The sequence below is a fragment of the Quercus suber genome, unplaced genomic scaffold (assembly GCF_002906115.3).
Source record: "Quercus suber isolate HL8 unplaced genomic scaffold, Cork oak 2.0 scaffold_400, whole genome shotgun sequence".
NCBI lineage: Eukaryota > Viridiplantae > Streptophyta > Magnoliopsida > Fagales > Fagaceae > Quercus > Quercus suber.
Window position 1 is genome coordinate 186,407 of NW_027069851.1, and position 18,461 is coordinate 204,867.

At 33.3% G+C, this 18,461-nt stretch overlaps 1 protein-coding gene across 6 annotated transcripts; it reads right to left on the minus strand.

The window, feature by feature from the left end:
- Positions 1–677: 677 nt before the first annotated feature.
- LOC111987308 (uncharacterized) lies at positions 678–11,663 on the minus strand. 6 transcript variants are annotated; one of them, XR_010624090.1, is made up of 7 exons: positions 11,195–11,663; positions 9,939–10,098; positions 9,671–9,813; positions 8,699–9,569; positions 8,293–8,493; positions 7,853–7,968; positions 678–1,508 (listed from the first exon to the last, which is right to left on the minus strand). XR_010624090.1 is itself a non-coding variant. In XM_065761190.1 (7 exons), the coding sequence occupies exons 4-6, from the start codon at positions 9,128–9,130 to the stop codon at positions 7,912–7,914; spliced, it is 693 nt and encodes a 230-aa protein (XP_065617262.1). In that variant the 5' UTR covers positions 9,131–9,569; positions 9,671–9,813; positions 9,939–10,098; positions 11,195–11,663; the 3' UTR covers positions 678–1,508; positions 7,890–7,911. The 6 variants fall into 6 exon arrangements, 3 of the variants coding, with proteins under 3 accessions (XP_065617262.1, XP_065617263.1, XP_065617261.1); XR_010624089.1 differs by having other exon boundaries at positions 678–947; positions 7,853–7,971; XR_010624088.1 differs by having other exon boundaries at positions 7,853–7,971.
- Positions 11,664–18,461: the final 6,798 nt, after the last annotated feature.

Genomic DNA, 18,461 nt, shown 5'->3' on the forward strand with positions numbered 1-18,461 from the left:
ATTATTTTTCATCATTGTAATTCAGTTGATAATCACCTTGTAACAAACACTATTATTTAAATAAATAAAAAATGAGTTTTGAATTGTAAAGCAGGCAAATTAATTCTAAAAATTCTCCTCTTGTAGCTAAAAGTTTTGGGGTAGCTAGAAGTTATTTTTTTGCTAAAGGGGTTGCTAAAAGTTGTTTGGGGTTTGATGTACAAATTACATTGTCATTGATCTGTCTATCCTGTTGGTTCTCTCGTACTTAATATTGTTTTGGCTAGATGGCAATTAGATAAATCATATTTGTAAATTATAAGGTCATTTATTTGGATTATTGAGAAACTGCTTTGAATATATTATTTTACAATCCATCCAAATAAAAACCATTTGTTTTTGCCTCTTTTTTTGTGCAAAATTATCTAGTGACTACAAGACATCGAGAAACTCTTCCAAGTATTCAATAAATCTTTTAACACAAGATATCATTAGTTATATCATATGAGCAGTCCAGTATAAACTGGCCTTAACTCATACTCGTGAAAATAAACACTTTATGCCAACAAGGAAACACTTTTTTGGTGACTTTAGAGAGGCATCTTTGATAATCAGGTGTTGTGTTTAAACAATGGTGCAGCTAAATAGCAATTTTGTTTACAAATTTTCCAAAGATCATTTAAAAAATAATATAAAAGTTCCACCAAATGCCTTCAAGAAATTGAATTAGAATTAGGTCCTAATACATTACAAGACTGTTAAAACTACCTTTCGGAGTTTAAGCATATAAAATTAGTACTACATAACTTTCAATTGGCCCCAAGTCAAAATTATTACAAAGAGAACAAATGTAGGTAAGTCTCATGTAATAATAATTTTGGCTTGTCTTGTGAACTTCCACGGCTTCCTGATTTTGATTTTTGAATGGAGATTATATCGATATATCAATGGTAGCATGACATTCTCCTCTACAAACATTTAAAACATCATATTAGCATTTAGAATAGAATAAAAATGGTGTATTAATCTTCACAACAGCCGTTCTAATTATTCAGTAATGATTCATAATACCAAAAAACCAATATTAAGTAGCTCACACAATCAAACACAACTAGTTGCATTAGAGAATTAGAATGTTATCAACCATTAAAAGCCATCGACAGCAGTTGAATTTCAGCAATAACAAATGCTAACTTAGATTCACATGAGGAATATAGGATTCCCTATTGGAGCATTACAGCACTAGTTTTTGGAATCCAGCATCCCTGCAAAATTTGGGAGCTTCTACACATCTCATTTGCACCAGCCCATAGCTTAGTCCCATACTCACGGCTTCTAAAACATTGTGCAGTAACTATGATGAGCATTATAATTTGTATTTATATAGAACTCTTTGTAGGATAAATAGTGAGTATTGCATTATTTAGTAAAATGCAAATTCTATTCTAACTTATCTTTTTTAGTTATTGGCAACTTCAGGCGTGCCAACTGTTCCTGAGCATGGTGAATTTGTAAGTTTCATCATCACACTGAAAAAAAAAAAATTATATGAGAGCTGATTAGATGACCGAAAAAAAAAAAAAAAAAAAAAAAAAAAAAAAAAAAAAAAAAACTACCACTACTACATTGAATTGTTATCAATAACATCCACCCTGCTTCCTGCTTTTTCTTTGTTTCAATATACATTTGCCAAAAAAATAAAGCAATCGATAGGATTCTTATCCAACTAGCGACTACTATAGAGGCAACAAAAATTGTGAATCAAGCTACCTCATACAATTGTCCAACTAGAAAAACAGTTAACAAGAAAATAACGTCGGCAATTACATAAAACAATTATGTGCACAAAATTGGGCAAAGTAACATATTTACTTTCAGCATTTCGTAGTTACTTGGTAACTGACAGGTCATGCCCTAGGGTAAATGACCTCCCTTTTCTTATTTATCACCAACTTGGGCTATGGGTCTAGGAAATTGCAGGGCAAAATGGACATGTTATGCTCTTACAAAGACCTTGTTCAGGCCGAAGCAAAATATAAAATATTTCATTTCCCCCCTCTAAATCCCCTTCCTAGAGCCCTAGGAGCACCATGCATCTAAAGCATCAATACACCATAAGCCCTCGTTTCGGAGAAGGAAATAAAATGGAATGGAAAGGAACGAAAAGAATAATTTTAGAACATTATTCCCTTCTTTTGTTTGGGAGTTTTAATAGTGAGAATGAAAAGTCCATTCTCTTGTTTGAAAGTTTAAGTGGGTTGGAATGAAATAAGTAGAAGGGAACAATCATTCCTTTCTATTTTACCAAAAAAAATCATTCCTCTTTATTATTTTAAAACCTCAAATTTTCATTCTCCCCGAAATTGAGAGGGATAGAAAGAAATGAAATTAGATTTAATAATTTTTTTACTAAAACTCCTAAAATATATCTATATATTCAACCATTTATTTTAAAATAAGAGTTTAATAATAATATTATCATAAAATGATTCTATTCATTTCCCTCTATATTACTCATAAATAAGGTTATTTATATTCCATTAATTTTCATTCATTTATATTACTTTATTTTAAAATATTCAAACAAAGTTACTTAATTCTATTTCATTCATTTCTTTTCCATTCCTTAAATACATTCCATTTCCTTTATTTCCATTCCCTTATGATCATTCCATTCATTTCCCTTATGAACTCTTAAACAAAGCCTAAATGACACCACCACATAGCCATCCACTAAAAGCAACAACATAAGCCAATAAAGAAATGGCAAGCAAATAATCATTTTCACAAACACACTCCAATTTCTTTGGCTTGGTGGCGTAAGCCTTGGCCTCTTAAGCAATTAGACTTTACCTTAGTGGAGACATAGACATTCACAAACACCTTAGAGTAGTAGCATTGGATGTGTTAAATGCTAATTTTTTAGCATTTAGCACGCCAAACACCAAAAATCACCTCTATTAGATGTCTCAAATGTCAAAAAAAGTTGGCAGGAGCTACATCTACTAATGCATAAATACTATATAATTTTGAGTATTTTTTTATTCAACTTTTCTCTCTCCTCTCACACATATCTATCTTTGTCTCGTTTGCCTCTCTTAGTCTCACTCTCAGCATCTCTCTCTCTTCCTCTCTCACTCTTAGCCTCTCTCACATCGTCAACCTCGCCACGTCATCCAAATCTCTCTCTCTCTCTCTGTGAGTTGTGGCCGTATATGGCTTTTTTGGTTTTGGGATGGGTTTTGAGAGTTGTGAATGTGGTGGGTTGTGGGGGTAGTGTGTGAATTGGTGGATTCCAATGTGAATGTGGTGGGTTGTTGGTTGTTTGTGGTGGTTTGGATTAGCATTTTGAGTGGTGGTTTGTGTTGTGGTTGTGGTGATGATGGTTTTTGGTTGTGGTTAATGCAAACTTTATTTATATTATTTTAAGAACAAAGTTTGGCTATAAACTTTTTTTTAAAGAATGAAGTTTGGCTATAAACTTAGTTATAGCCAATTGTTACAACTCCACTTAATATCTTTTCATTAGATGTGAATTTTGACAAATCCACCATTAGATTACATTTATTTCTTATATCATGCTTGCAAAATTTCTAAAAGATTAAATATCAATAGCTTTATTATTAATCAACTGTTTAAATTTTTAGTTTTTGTAGTATAAAATTATGCATAAAAAATAAGTTCTTGAATCGAATAGTAACTAACATTCAATTGACACGAAATTTGACATGCATGTTTAAAGATAATGCAATTCAACGGCTAGATTTTCAAAATATGTAGTTATGTTAATTTTTTTAGAAGAAGTTTGTAGCCAACAACTACAATCAAGTTCGTAGCCAACTTTGTCTTTATTTTAACGTATTCTAATTTTAAAATAGAAGATATGATGTAAGGTGTATTGTTAAATGTTATGCTAAAATGGATAAAATAACTTTTTGATATTATGAATAGGATATTTTTAGGAGATCCAATTGTCAATCATATGGACAGCCTATCCTTTGAACTTCCATTTACAATTTCACTCAAATTTGCATTAACATCAAATTCATGATATACATAATTATAATATATGCTATTATTACTAAATTCAAAATATTATTAATAAAAGAAGCGTATAAACTATCAAGTTGCAAAGTTGCAAATGGTGTAACATAAATTGTAATATAATATTTAGTACAAAGTTTAGCCACAAAACTCCCACTAAAAAAATTAGGATGACTACATATTTTGAAATTCAATCATTGGGTTTTATTTTCTTTATGTTCTTAACACTCATTTCAAATTTTATAAATCAAAACTTATTTACCATTCAAGCTATAAAATTATTTTTTATACATAATTTAAGACTACAAAAACTTAAAATTTAAACATTTAATTAATGACATAGCTATTGATCTTTGATATTGTAAAAATTTTGCAAATATGAAAGATATAAAAAAGAAAATTTAATTCAATAATAAATTTTTCAAAATTCACATCTAAGAAAAGATATTGAACAGATGCAGAAAACAGTGAAGAAGCTGAGTTGATGGCCTGCAGAAAATCCTTGGAGTTTGCCGTTGATACTGGGTTTTCAAGATTGATTATTGAGGGTGATAATGCTAATGTTATTCAAGCTATTTCTTCATCTCTGCCTAACAATTCCTTTCTTGGCTGCGTGGTGGATGACATTCGCCACTTGATACATGGGTTAAATTGGGCTAGGACTAATCAAACTAGGAGGGGAGGGAATACAGTGGCACATGTTCTTGCCCAATTTGCTAGAAATTTAGAGGAGGATTTAGTTTGGATTGAGGATTCTCCTCCACCCGCTGTGGCGGCCTTGTCTCATGATGCTTCATTTTTATAATTGAATGAAAGTTGCCTATTCAAAAAAAGAAAAAAAGAAAAGAAAAGAAAAGAAAAGATATTGAACAGAGTTGTAATTTTAGAATACATCCAAGTTCAAATTTGTTCTCAACTTCGTCCTAATATTACCAAATTAGGAATTTCTTAATCTATGATTTATACTTTTATCAGTTAATAACTTTGCAAAAGCATAAGAGAAACAGGCCATATATCTCAACTACAGGACCCAATTAAGCCTGATCATATCAATATGATCTCAAATTGTTATAAACCACAGATCTGACAATTAATAAATAAAATCTCCAACAAATTAATGTTTTCAATCACAACGCATAGTAAGAGCTCCTATGGAGCTTCGAAAACACCTAAAGCAATCTGCTAATCACACACTGCCAAGACTTAACCTAACTCCCAAATTATTAATCTCCTATATTTCTCTGCCCCTGATTCAAAAATCCTAATTTGAAACTTAAAAACCAACATACATACCAATCTGCTCGTTTGATTGGAATTGATGAGCCAGATTCACAGTTGTAAATTACGGGGAGGAAACGCGGATGCAGTGATGAGCGAGACAGTGCTGAAGTTGCCATCTCTACCGAGTGGGAGACGATGGGTTCGGCTTTGGGGAATACACCCATTCAAATCTATGTTATTCCCCTAAGAGCATCCACAGTAGTGAAGCTAAAAATTTAGCTATTTAGTTCCACAAAAAGTTACTTTATCTATTTTTCCTATACACATGCTACAGCAGTGAATCTATTTTAGCTTTCAACATAATAAAATAATATAAACATTACAATAAAATAATATATCCCACTACCAAAAAAACATCCATACCAACTACAACCACCTCTACCATTAGCCACACCCACAACCACCACCACCACCACCACCAGTCAACAACAACAACACATAATAAAATAATATAAACATTACAATAAAATAATATATCTCACTACCAAAAAAAACATCCATACCAACTACAACCACCTCTACCATTAGCCACAACAACAACAACAATCGAAATCTCCAATCTTTTTCCTCAACCCAGACCAAACAAAATCACCAATCACAAACAAAATAAAAAATCACCAATCACAAAGCTGGGCTTCGGTGAGGAGGACAGAGTCAGCGTGGGTCTGATTGACGAAAGAGAAGTGGGTCTAAGGCAAATGGGTCTAATCGATGGAAAACCAAAGCAATGGGTTGAGGAAGGCAGCAATGGCTTTGACGATGAAACCCAGAGCTTGGATCGATGATGAAACCCACGAAATCCAAAGAAACCAAAGCTTGTCGGCGTTGGGTGAGCGTTGAGATGGAGGATTGGGTGAAGGCGTGGATCGGCGGCTTGGGGCTTGGGTCAACTTATGTCGGTGACGTTGAGGCCAGCGGAGGTGTGGGTTGGAGAAGTTGAGACGGAGAGGTGAGAGTGACTAAGAGAGAGAAGGGCATGATGTGAGGTGAGAGAGGCATGGTGGGAAGACTTTTATTATTTTAATTAGGCCAAGAGTAAAATATTAATTTTTTTTGTTTAGACAGTGCACATCTATCTATAGATGTGCACTGTAGTAATGGAGCTAAAAAAAATAAGTTTAGCTCCACTGTTGGAGCATGTTTTTAGGTGTTTGAGGAGCCAAAAATACCAATATGGCTTTTTAGCACCACTACTGTGAATGCTCTAAAAATATTCGAAAACAATTTATTGGATAGGCTAAAGGAAAAAACTCTTTTGAAAATCAACGTTCACCGCATAGTGCATTATTGTACCAAAACATGCGCTGGGAAAGGCCCACCATTTTGCTGTTGTCCTTTTGTTCTCGTGAATGGCTCATTAAATGACGTGTCTACTTCACAAAAATTTTCACAACTTCTGACCACTATTGATTCACCGCATGTCAAAATTGTAGAAAAGTGCGGCTTCTATCCAGTGTCTTGTGATAATGGACCTGTTGCGATCATGACACGTGTTCAAAAATGGGCACATGTCATATCGTAGCGAGTCCAATGCACTGGAGGCATTGGATAGAAGCTGCGTTTAGGTGGGCTCATTCCCGCGTGTCTCTTTTACCCATTTCTAATATATGGTTTGTGCAACCCAAATTCTAACCCCGTCCAAAAACTCTTAAGAGCTGTTTGGTAGGGTATTTTGAACAACAGTTTTCAGTATTTAAATAACATTACACATATTTTTACACACTTTTTCACCCATACGTATTTCTAAAAAATACAAACAACGTTACTAAAATAACATTACCAAACAGCCCCTTTTGGCAAACAAAATCCTCATAACTTATAGGATTTTATTGATCTAAACCGGTACAACATTAGCTTGATGGATTGAGAAAGAAATGTGCCCACTTAACATTAACCATCAAAACTATTAGAGCAAAAAATTAACAGAAATGCTTCTTTGAAACACTCTTAATGGCATGAAAGCATCAAATCTACTCTTAGACAAATATAGATTGTAAACTATATATCAATTGACAGAAAATTAGCTAGAATCCACAGAAGAATCTGTTAAATTCTCTACAAGATCACTAGCATATATTTGACATAATATAATGAGAAGACAAGCATGGGCATTCCTGATGGTGAATATAAAAGTCCATGAGAACAAAAAGGAGGAAGCCACAGACATGGTGAGTAAAAACGAAATGGTGTGTATTTTATGGGTAAGAAACGATCATAATGTACTGGATTTTAATGGGTAATCCTACCTTGGCAAGTTAGGACCTTTCCGCTGTGAGAACTAAAATTTTAAGCCCTGCACACTAAAGGCTGTCTAATCAAACAAACACACAGTGATAAAATCCATGCTATTAATAAATACATACTCACTAAAATAATGACTATGCTAGCCCAACATGAAAAATGTCAACAATATATAACATAACACTCCACAATCAAACTTCCCAAATAGGCCTAAAGTTTTAACAAACATGCAAAATGATCCGATTTTTATTATTTTTATTTTTTATTATTTTTTTATTATCATTAGTCAATCAAACATTTACCATACCATTATGATATGCAGAAAAAATCACCTTTCTCCCTACGTTTTTTCTTCTTCGTCTCTCTTTAAGGAGCGATCTGAGTCTGCAAAGTAGCGGCACCGATATACCCCACCTGTTGTTGCTGCTGCATTAAACTCATAAGTCAGACATATTCTCCTAATCACTAATAATAAGAATCAAGCAAATATATTCTTATATATTCGTTATTTCAAAAAAAAAAAAAATAAATATATTCTTTATACAAAAAAAAAAAAAGTAAATATATTCTTTATAGGAAATGCTAACAAATATTCTTAGGGTATTGGTAAATAATCCATTTAAAAAAAAAATTATGAGAAAAAAAAAATTAATGTTTTGACACCATTTTTAATTTTTCATATGAGTGATGTCAAAACTTTTCTAAAATAGATTGTTAACTAATTCCTTAAGGGTACTTATTTACTACCTGACAACCAAATGGGCTCTTATCAAACAGCAGTTGGGCTAACGTGCAACCAAAACGCCTTTCCCCATGATCATTAAATCCTTGAATGCACGAGTCAATCAGACATGCGTAGATACCTGGGAAGCTTTCGGTTATCTTGGGTTCAAGTTCACAGTGGAACGGTAGTTGATCCGGTCGAATATTTTGTATTATCGGAGTCAACTGCACCAAAAAAACATCGATAATATTTTAACATTTGCAGAGTTTGAGAGAGATTATGGTAAACAATTTTACCCCATCTTTTGGGAGGCTAATTCCCATTCTCCACCCATAATAACCAACATATTTTTTTAAATCTAAATCATACCATAATAATTAACATTTTAAAATAAATAAATAAATAACATTGAAGATCATGCATATATACCTTAAGCTCTAGCTGTAAATTTGCTTGTTGACCACAGTGACGCATTCTTTGTTGCACCTTTTTGTTTTTGATTTGATTCTCCCCGTTCTCCTTTCCAATCTGTTGTTTGCGTTCTATAATCCTCCTGTTTTTCGTCTCAGTACCACCTGTATAGTGCTCGTGACAGTTCCGGAGAAAAATCGGTAGACTGTTTGAATTATCGTCATACACGGCAATCTTATTATCTTTGTATAAATATACACCACCAAGCATTGATTCGTCATTTTCTTTTGCAAGTGATGACCACCAACAATGATAGCTATACTTGGGATCGTGAAGCCCAAAAAATTGTGTAAAGTACAGTACGTCTCGTTTTCGAAGATCAACCAATACATGGACCAACTTGTATTTATCGCCATCATTGTAGAACACAGGGTGATAAAATTGAAACATGTAGTAACGTTCCAACCCATCCGAGTGAAGAAATAATTCCGAAAAACAAAGCTTGAAATACTTAGATAAGTGCGATTCATAATCTTCTCCTAAGAATTTTCTCACAACCTTTGCAACAAGCCACCGGAAGTGAATGATATCTACTTAATTTTCTCCCTTCTAAATCTTTTTTCTTTTTTTTTGACCTCCCATCTAAATAATCGTTATGACTGGTGTTGGCGGGTGTATAGGGGTGGGTAATGCGAAGGTAATTATGAATCCTCATTCGACCAATGACATCACCGGAAAATAAATTACTCTTATGATATGAGTACAGAATGTCCGCAATACCCATAAATATTGTTCGAAAAAATGGCCCAAAGTGGAGTACTTTATTCGTATTATCGAATTCCCAAGTAACTTCGGCAGGCGTAATTTGCTCCAAGAAATCTAAGAATCTCTGATAGATAAATAAGAACGAAAAATAAAATAATTAAATGAATAAAAATAAAAACTTATAAAAACAAAACAATTAAAAAAAAAAAGTAAATGTAAAATTACCCATCCTTCATCTGTCTTAGATGAATTGCGTGGAGGCAACTCGTATTCTAAAAATATGGCAGGGATCTCTTCCTTGAAATCGTTTAGCTCCGCAAGAGTGCTAGGAAAGACAGGCAGTTTGTAGAAGGGACAAAATGGCAATCCTGTTATAACCAAAAAAAAAAAAACTATAATACCATATATAATAAGCATATTTTGCTACTCATATAATTCAAAAGCTAAGAAAATTTAATTATTAGAACTTAATTAGAGAAATATATGTACGTACCAGGATCATAACCAGCTTGATTAATTTCGAGGAAATCAAGCTGCTCTTCTTCAGTTTGGTGGGATGATGAAAAGCCCGAAAATTCAATTTCTGGTCTCGTTGCATACATGCCACTCTCTACCATTTTGGTTAGTAGTGTTGTCAAATGCAAAAGCCGACCCTAATGATGAACGAACAAGGTCAGCCAAGCTAAGGTAGAAAACAACATATATAAGAAGGATAGCTTGAGAACTGCCCAAAAAATTCAAGAAATTCAAAATTCCATTCTTTTAAAATACACATTGAACAATATAACCTACCGACTATTTCTTTTACATAAAAATTCAAACCAATCCAACTTGTCTAGCAATCTAATAATCAAACGACACTCATAGCTACCAAAAAATCGGCAAACAACAAAAATTAAATCTAAGTATGATTGATCCTACAATAACGCAAACACATAAGAAAGCGAGTGAGCGACGACAAAAATTAAATAAAAGACCCACTTGTAAAAAAATACACAAGAATTCAGGTAGCTTTAAAAGACTTTCCCAAAGCTTCTTAAACTTTCAACTAACTAAATGGATCACACTAGAATTCAGACAGCTCCATACCAATAATATTCTATTACAGTGATCATTCAATATAAAACTTTCACAACAAATGCACCATGCTTTAACAAAGTTATAGACTTTCCAATAATAAGAAACCTCCTTCACCACAATGTTGAACAAAAAATATGAAACAAAGGGCTCTTTTTTTTATCTTTTTGCCAGAGAGCGATATATAGATAAAATATAGTGTCAGAAGAAATAGAACGATGCTTTTATGAGAGACAAAGAAAGGACTATTTGTTAATAAACCATTTTCAAAATGTTTTGAAACCATTTTTATTACAAAATTCCACTAAATTTTTTTTTTTCCTTAGAAATTTTTTAAAGGTCCTCAAAATTAGGTTTTTTTTTTTAATTAAAAAAAAAAAATCTTTCTTTTTGACAGGATCTCATGCCAATTAAGATATTCCAGGTCGAACACAATATTACATAACCTAATTCAAATATTTACACCACTATATATATATAAATATATATGCGTGCCTTAAGATACATGGTTACCGCCATAAAAGAGGGGAAATTTTTTCATAAAAACATGGTAGCATATAGAACTAAAATAATAGCTCAACGCTTCTAACAGATGCAGACTTTGACCTAGTTCTAATTAAGATTGTTCTACAAAAGTTTACGAATCATAGTAAGAAAATTTCAGTGATATACCTTAGTGATTACAACTCATCATCATTTGCACTATCGTATCTTCAAAATTTTACCAAGTACGCACTTGATATGGAGCCTTGCTGCTTTGATTGAATATCTTCATATAGTAACCCAATCCGTTGATATACTCATAAATTATGGGTAGTAGTATCTGTTGATATACTCATAAAAAACCAGAGGGTTTTTTAGTTTTTGCTCAGACACAGAGAAAGAGAGAAAAAGATAGAAAGAGAGGGAGAGATAAGAAGGCATCCGTAGAGAGAATGATCTTTGCACCTATCCCACTATCTCCATTTAAAATTCAACCCACTATAGGTCTATAGTCGCAGTACAATAAAACTCCATTACAGCAAACACTGCTATAGCCTAAATACACAGAGAAAGAGAGAAAAAGAGAGAAAGAGAGATAAGAAGGAATCCGAAGCGAGAGTGAACTTTGCCATCTACCCCACTTTCTCAATTTAAAATTCAACCCACTATAGATCTATAGTCGCAGTACAATAAAACTCCATTATAGCAAATGCTGATATAGCTCAAATGGGCCTATTAGAGCATTCACAGCAGTGAATTTATAATTTTAGCTATTTAGTACCAATAAAAGTTATTTTATCTATTTTACTTATACAGATATTGCAGCAATGAATCTATTTTAACTTTCAATGCAATAAAATAATATAAACATCTTAATAAAATAATATAACTACTGCAATAAAATAATATATCCCACTACCCCAAAAACATCCACAGCACTAACCACAACCACATCTACCATCACCCACAGTCACAACCACAACCACACCCACAACCACCACCACCACCACCACCGGTCACAACCACCACTCTACTTTGGCAACCACAACACAACATAGAAAAAAAAAAAAAAAAAAAAAAAAGCCACAATCACAACCCCATCGGCACCAGTCATCACAAACCACCAGCCATGACAACCACAACCCATTGCCACTGCCACAACCACAACCACAATCATAAACCACTAAACTCATAGCCAAAATCCACAAAACCCACTGCCAAAGCCAAAATCATCCACCATCTCCACAACCAAAATTCACAAACCACTGTCAAAATAATCCACCATCACTACCATAGCCAAAATCATCCACCATCTCCACAACCAAAATTCACAAACCACTATCAAAATAATCCACCACCACTACCATAGCCAAAATCAACCACCACCACCACAACCACCAAACCCATATGAAAATACATATAATAATAATAATAATAATGAATAAATAAATAAACTCAATCACAGCAAAGAGAATAGAGAGATGGGCGGCAGCGATGGCTTGCGGCTGGCAGCATGGGTTTGAGGCGATCGGCGGCGTGGGTCTGAGGTGGATGGCGGCATGGGTCTAAGGCTGATCGGCGGCGGTGAACGAGGGAGCTTCGGTGACGTCGAGCTTCGTGGGTCGGTGACCAAAGTTGAGAGAGTGAGCTTGAGAGATATGAGTTTCAGAGATGAGATGAGAGAGAGAGAGAGAAGCATGGTGTGAAAAAAAAAAAAAAAAAAAAAAAAGGAGCAAGTGTATTATTTTAATCACCGGCAAAATAAAAAAAAAAATTATATAGATGTGCATTGTAGCAAATCAGCTAAAAAAAAAATAAGTATAGCTCCACTGTTAGAGCTTGCTTTTTGTGTGTGAGGACCTAAAATATACTAATATAACTTTTTAGCACCACTGTTATGAGTGCTCTAATGGCATTTTTAGGACTTATAGTGGCGTTTCACAAACGCCACTATAGGTCCAATTTTTTGTAGTCTCTGTTCGGCCAATCATCACTCTTCTCTTGGGCATCCTTGTGACATTATGAAATATGCAATTTTCCCTCATAAGCATTTACAGGTTAATTTCTTCAAAAGATGGATACATAATCACTCTATTTTGTTTAATCTTCTTTGACAACATTTGGAGAATTAGGAACCATATGATATTTGCAAATTACAAGCCTGATCCTAAAAAAGATGCTACTATTAAGATGTTGCTATAATTAACAAGCTTATTCAGAACATATTGTAACTTGGACATCTCACCTAGGACGTCCGGCCTTGAAATGGTTTTTATCCCTAACTTGTAGGTTGGATTGAAACAAATTTTGATGCTGCTATTAGATCGACCTCATGTTATCATCATGATCTGACTCTTGATGAAGCACTAACTACTTTTCAAGTCATCAAGCTTGCAGTCTGCCACAAGTATTCTTACATTCTCTGTGAAGGTGATTTCGATGGAGTTATTGAGGCTTTGCAGAACATCAACTTGTCTCCTTATTGGTTCCTTGCCTCTTTTCTCTAAAATGTCAAAGCTATTCTTAGTTCTCTTTTTTGTTGGGATCTTTCTTTTGTTTCTAAGTATGTTAATTTCCTTTCTCACAACTTGTCTCGTTGAGCTGCTTTTTTGTAATGGGGATGGAATCATTTCTATCTTTACTCTTCTTCCTTGGTTTTTTCCCTAGAAGATTAAGATGGGTTGAGTTCTTCCTTTGCACTCTTTTTATATATTTATCCTTATTCATAAATAATAATAATAATAATAATAATAATAATAATAATAAATAACTACATTGGTAGATAATCATAGTCAACCTCAACCATGCAACTTAATCAACTGTCTAAGTTCACAAAGCTAATTAAATAAGAAGAAGAAAAAACACTCCACATTGATACAATTTAAAATATATATTTATATATTCGGCTAAAACATTGGTAGTGGATTAGAATTATCTAAAACATTGATGATATTCATCTACTATGAATGAGTCAACTAGATTTTTTGTTTTTGATTTGATAATTTGATAGTTACAATAATAATTGGAACTCTAAATTTAATATATTTTTTTAATTATAGAAATGAGCGTATACAAAACACTTTGAGATTTTACTATTTTTTTAGGTATGTATAATTCTCCTTCTCACACACACCAAGTTTTCAAAGAAAATAATTCCTTGGGGTTGGTTCTAGAGGTTCCAAACTATTGCTGTAAACAGGGGTGGCCCAACAACTTTGGAGGTCTAAGGCGATATATTTAAAATGAGTCTTTTTGTTATTACTTAAATAATATTTAACTAGTGTTTAATATCATAATATTTTATAATAAAAATTCATTCTTTTTATTTTGTAATATGCTTTTTTGTGTGGAAAAATACTAAAGGTTTAACAAATTTTACTACAAAAAGATGTAACAATGAATGTGATTAGTGATACTTCAAGAAAATAATAAATAAGTATTTGTAGATGATGTTAGGGTTATTATAAATTTTATAACATGAGACTTATAAAAATATATCACTAATCACCACCGTGCACCCTTGGTGTGGTGGTCACTCCACAAGTATAAATGCTTGTGGGGTGTGCGGGGTAAGGGCCGGGGTTCAAGTCTCAAGGAGGGAGTTTTACACACATATACACTTAGAAGAAATTCTATCTTGTATAAAAAAATATATATATATATATATATCACTAATCACAAAAAGTAATTCAAAAATGCATTTATTGTTGACATCCACCAATCATATTAATTGTTACATCAATTTGTAAAGACTTTGAAGTAAAATTTAGAGTATTTTTAACATTTTCTTATCTGAATTATTTCTTCTTATTAGTGACACATATTTGTAAGATTCATGTGTTTAAAGTTGTATTATCTCTAACATTACTCAATTCTTTAGGACTTCTTAAAAGTAGAAAAAAAAATGTAAAACTAATTTTTTTCCTATATTTCCATTTTTTTTTAATATCAAATTTTGCCCAAAAATCTGCCAGCCTTTCTCTAGTAGAAGGCCCTCGGCGATAACCTAAGTTGCCTAAGCCTAGGGCCGGCCCTAGCTGTAAACAAGCTAAATATTAAAGATTAAAGATTGTTCATTTAATTTTATTTTGAAAACAAATCGAGCTCAAGCTTGAGTTCATCATCAACAAGAGGGTCATTCTACCGTATCCCTTTTTTTGGAGGTATGATACCCACCTAAATGTAAACCATTAATTTAATGGTGTTTTGATCTTGATCATTTATTTAATTTTAGTGAATATTGGTTACTAATGAAGCAGGTTGGTTATATATATATATATATATACACACATGCTTTAAATTCTCCCCCTACGCTTATGTCTCTCTTGCTCATTTTATCTCAGCTTCTTCTCTTCCAAACCAACCACAAGAACCCATACAACTACTAACACAAAACCCTAACAACTTGTTTGGGTTTGGGAGGAGGGAAAGAAATGAAAAGAATAATTTTAGAATAATCTTCACTTCCCTTATTTGGAAGTTTTAATAGAGGGAATGGGAAATCAATTTTCCTTGTTTGAGAGTTTAAGTGAAAGGGAATGAAATGAATAGGAGAGAACAAAATTGGGAAGAATTAGAGAGAATGGAATCAGATTTAATAAAATGATTATTAAATACCTCTATATATTTAGCCATTTATTTTTAAATAGGGTCTAATATTAGTATTGTCATAAAATGATTATTTTTCTTTCCTTCTATACATGTTACTCTCAAACAAGGTTTGGAATGGCTTCCAGACGATATGAGATTCATTTCAAACCTCAGTTTTAATGTAGAAAAACTTATCTTTCATAGCTTCTGGAACCTTAGTTGCGTACTCAAGTCCGTGTACCCATACGCATACATGAAACCTGTGTACGCATACGCGTGTATGCGTATGCAACCCCAAAGTTTTTGTAGCCTTTATTTTATTTATAAAAGAGTTATATTTTCCATAAAAACTTTTCTTAAGTCAATTTATAATCTGATCAAACCCTAAACTAACCTTGGGATTTAGAATTTTACCATCATTGGGGAACGGGACCCCAAGTCATAAGGGGTACAAAATGCGGTGTCTACAGTGTCGTACAAAAAAAAAGGGTATCGTAAAATTACTCAAAACAATATTATATGTTAAAGCTTGATTCATTTTCATGTTGAAAAAAAACTCGATCATCTTCGCAAGCTAAGTTATTAACTTATTCTTTTACCATATATAGTAAAATCATTACTAAAATTTATTACCCATTCACAACTTTATGAATTTTTACCACAAATGAGCTATTTATATTATCTATAAAGTACACATAATTATTGGATATTATATTAACATTTTTACAAACATATACAATACAATATTATTTCTATATATAGCATAATGTTAGACAAATATACATATGAAATATAATATTATATATAGTTAGATCAAGCCTATGTTTACAAGTTTGTTCAATAACACATTATTATGTATGAGTTTTGTCTATGTAATAATCGAGTCTGAACTTGAACATGAGATTGGCTTGTTTGCTAAACAAACAAGTATTTTTCCCGAGCTAAACTTAGGTTGCTCATAAATAGCTTGGTCCATATACAGTTCCATTTTGAACCCAAAGCAATATGATGTTAGAAACCACTAATTCTCTCAACAAATGAGAATAAAGTCATTCTATTGAGCTAAAAAACACTTGGTGAATTGGATAATTTTACATTGTGAAGAATTTCAATATTTAAATTAAGGAAGAAACTTAGGTACAGTACCTTAAGCGTTGTTCCTTAGATTTCCCTCTTAGGATTCAGTCATGTGGCTACTTAACTAAGGGCCTATTTGGATTGAGAGGGGAAGGAGGGAGAATAGAGGGGGGGTATAGTAGAATTGGCTAAAAATAGGCTAATTTTGGGCCAAATCTACTCTCCTTTACTTTACTCTCCCTCCCTACCCCTTAATCCAAACGGATTATAAAAAATATTCTTCCATCCCATGAGAAAAAATCTACATGGCAAAATTTTAAGATGAGAACTTAAGAAACAACACCTAAGTACTATACTTAAGTTTGACCCTTAAATCAATAGTGTTTACTTATTTCCAAAAAAACAAAAACAAAATTACAAAATACAAATATTGTAGGGACTTAGGCCCAGGTGACCAAGAATGGCCCAGGTAACCAAGGCCTAAGGCTGGCTTGAGTAACTAAGGCTATCCTAGGTAACTGAAACTGGCCTAACACTATAGGGATAGGCCCAGCCCAAAGACAAATGTGCAAGGGTGTAAGGTTGGTGCTCAGGGGAAACCTACTGTAGGTTGGGTTAGGTCCAATACCGACTAACAATTTAAGGGAGGCCAATGAGGGGATGGTCAAATTCAGGTCATTCCCCCGAGCACAGTTAGTGCCTTTGGGAAGTTCACTGTCGAACACTATTTGACATCAGAAACAAGTTTCAAGAGAATCCTTAAAAGGAATCATTTTCCTTGGAATTCTAGGCAAAAGTGGAATTGCAAGAGATATAAAAGGGTATTCTTGGTGATAGGGTCTAGGATCTCTCTAGTGTGGGTAAACTCCCTAAAGTTAAAGGGATAGATAAGTAGGTCACTCATATCTAAGTGGGCTATGATTCCAACCGAGGGCCTAAGTGGACCCTGTAGTGGATTGGTAGCAAACCTTTAACATACTCAAAACCCATTATAGGCGATGGCACCAATTGTGAGCTGGTAGGATGAACTCCGGAAGATTTTGGCTCGAATGGAGCCTTCCATCTTCGCACTCATCACCAACTGAGGTTAAGGAACAAAAAAAAAATAAGTGATGTGTGTACAAACAAGTATTGAAATAGTTTTTGTTAAAGTTAAGAAATAAGACACATAGAAATTAAACTCGTTATCTATAGTGAAGTCACCACTATGACACAAAGGTCAGAGTTGCCACCTAGTTTTTGCAATGATCTAGGAACTATATATATAGTTTCTTCTCAAAGAAGGACCATTGATCTTACTACCAGAAATATGAGTTTGGAGTTTAGGTACATTCTTGGGAAGGTATTAGGCACCCAAGATCACCCAACCCTAAGGTTAACCTCTCATCATTGTGTCTTACGTCTAAGCCTTATTAAAAACGCTTTTAATACTTGTATTCTAACTCACGCACACATACTAGCATATATCTAAGCATACAACATGACATCATTCATCTTAAAACAACATAACATATCCATCCATAAAGCATAGGAAGCCAAAACCACACATAATTGTAACATGTGGAACCTTATCATACAAGCATATTCATCTCTATTGTCAAAATAAGACCATAACACAAATGTATGAACATTTCCAATGCATAACTTACCCTTTACTTACCTCGTAGCAACTCAGCACCTAAGCATTATGCATGAACATATGAATGCATGACCATGGCATTAAAACTAAGAAACCCTAATCTAAACATGTTAAAGACAAACAAGCATGTGAACAAAGCAAACAGACATT

Coding starts and splice junctions, on each gene's coding strand:
- LOC111987308 (XM_065761190.1), bottom strand. CDS start 9,130: ATGTTTCAATTTTATCACCCTGTGTTCTACAATGATGGCGATAAATAC. Junction 8,494..8,698: donor ATTTACAGCTAGAGCTTAAG/GTATATATGCAT, acceptor TTTTTGGTGCAG/TTGACTCCGATAATACAAAA. Junction 7,972..8,292: donor AGAGCCCATTTGGTTGTCAG/GTAGTAAATAAG, acceptor AGTTTAATGCAG/CAGCAACAACAGGTGGGGTA.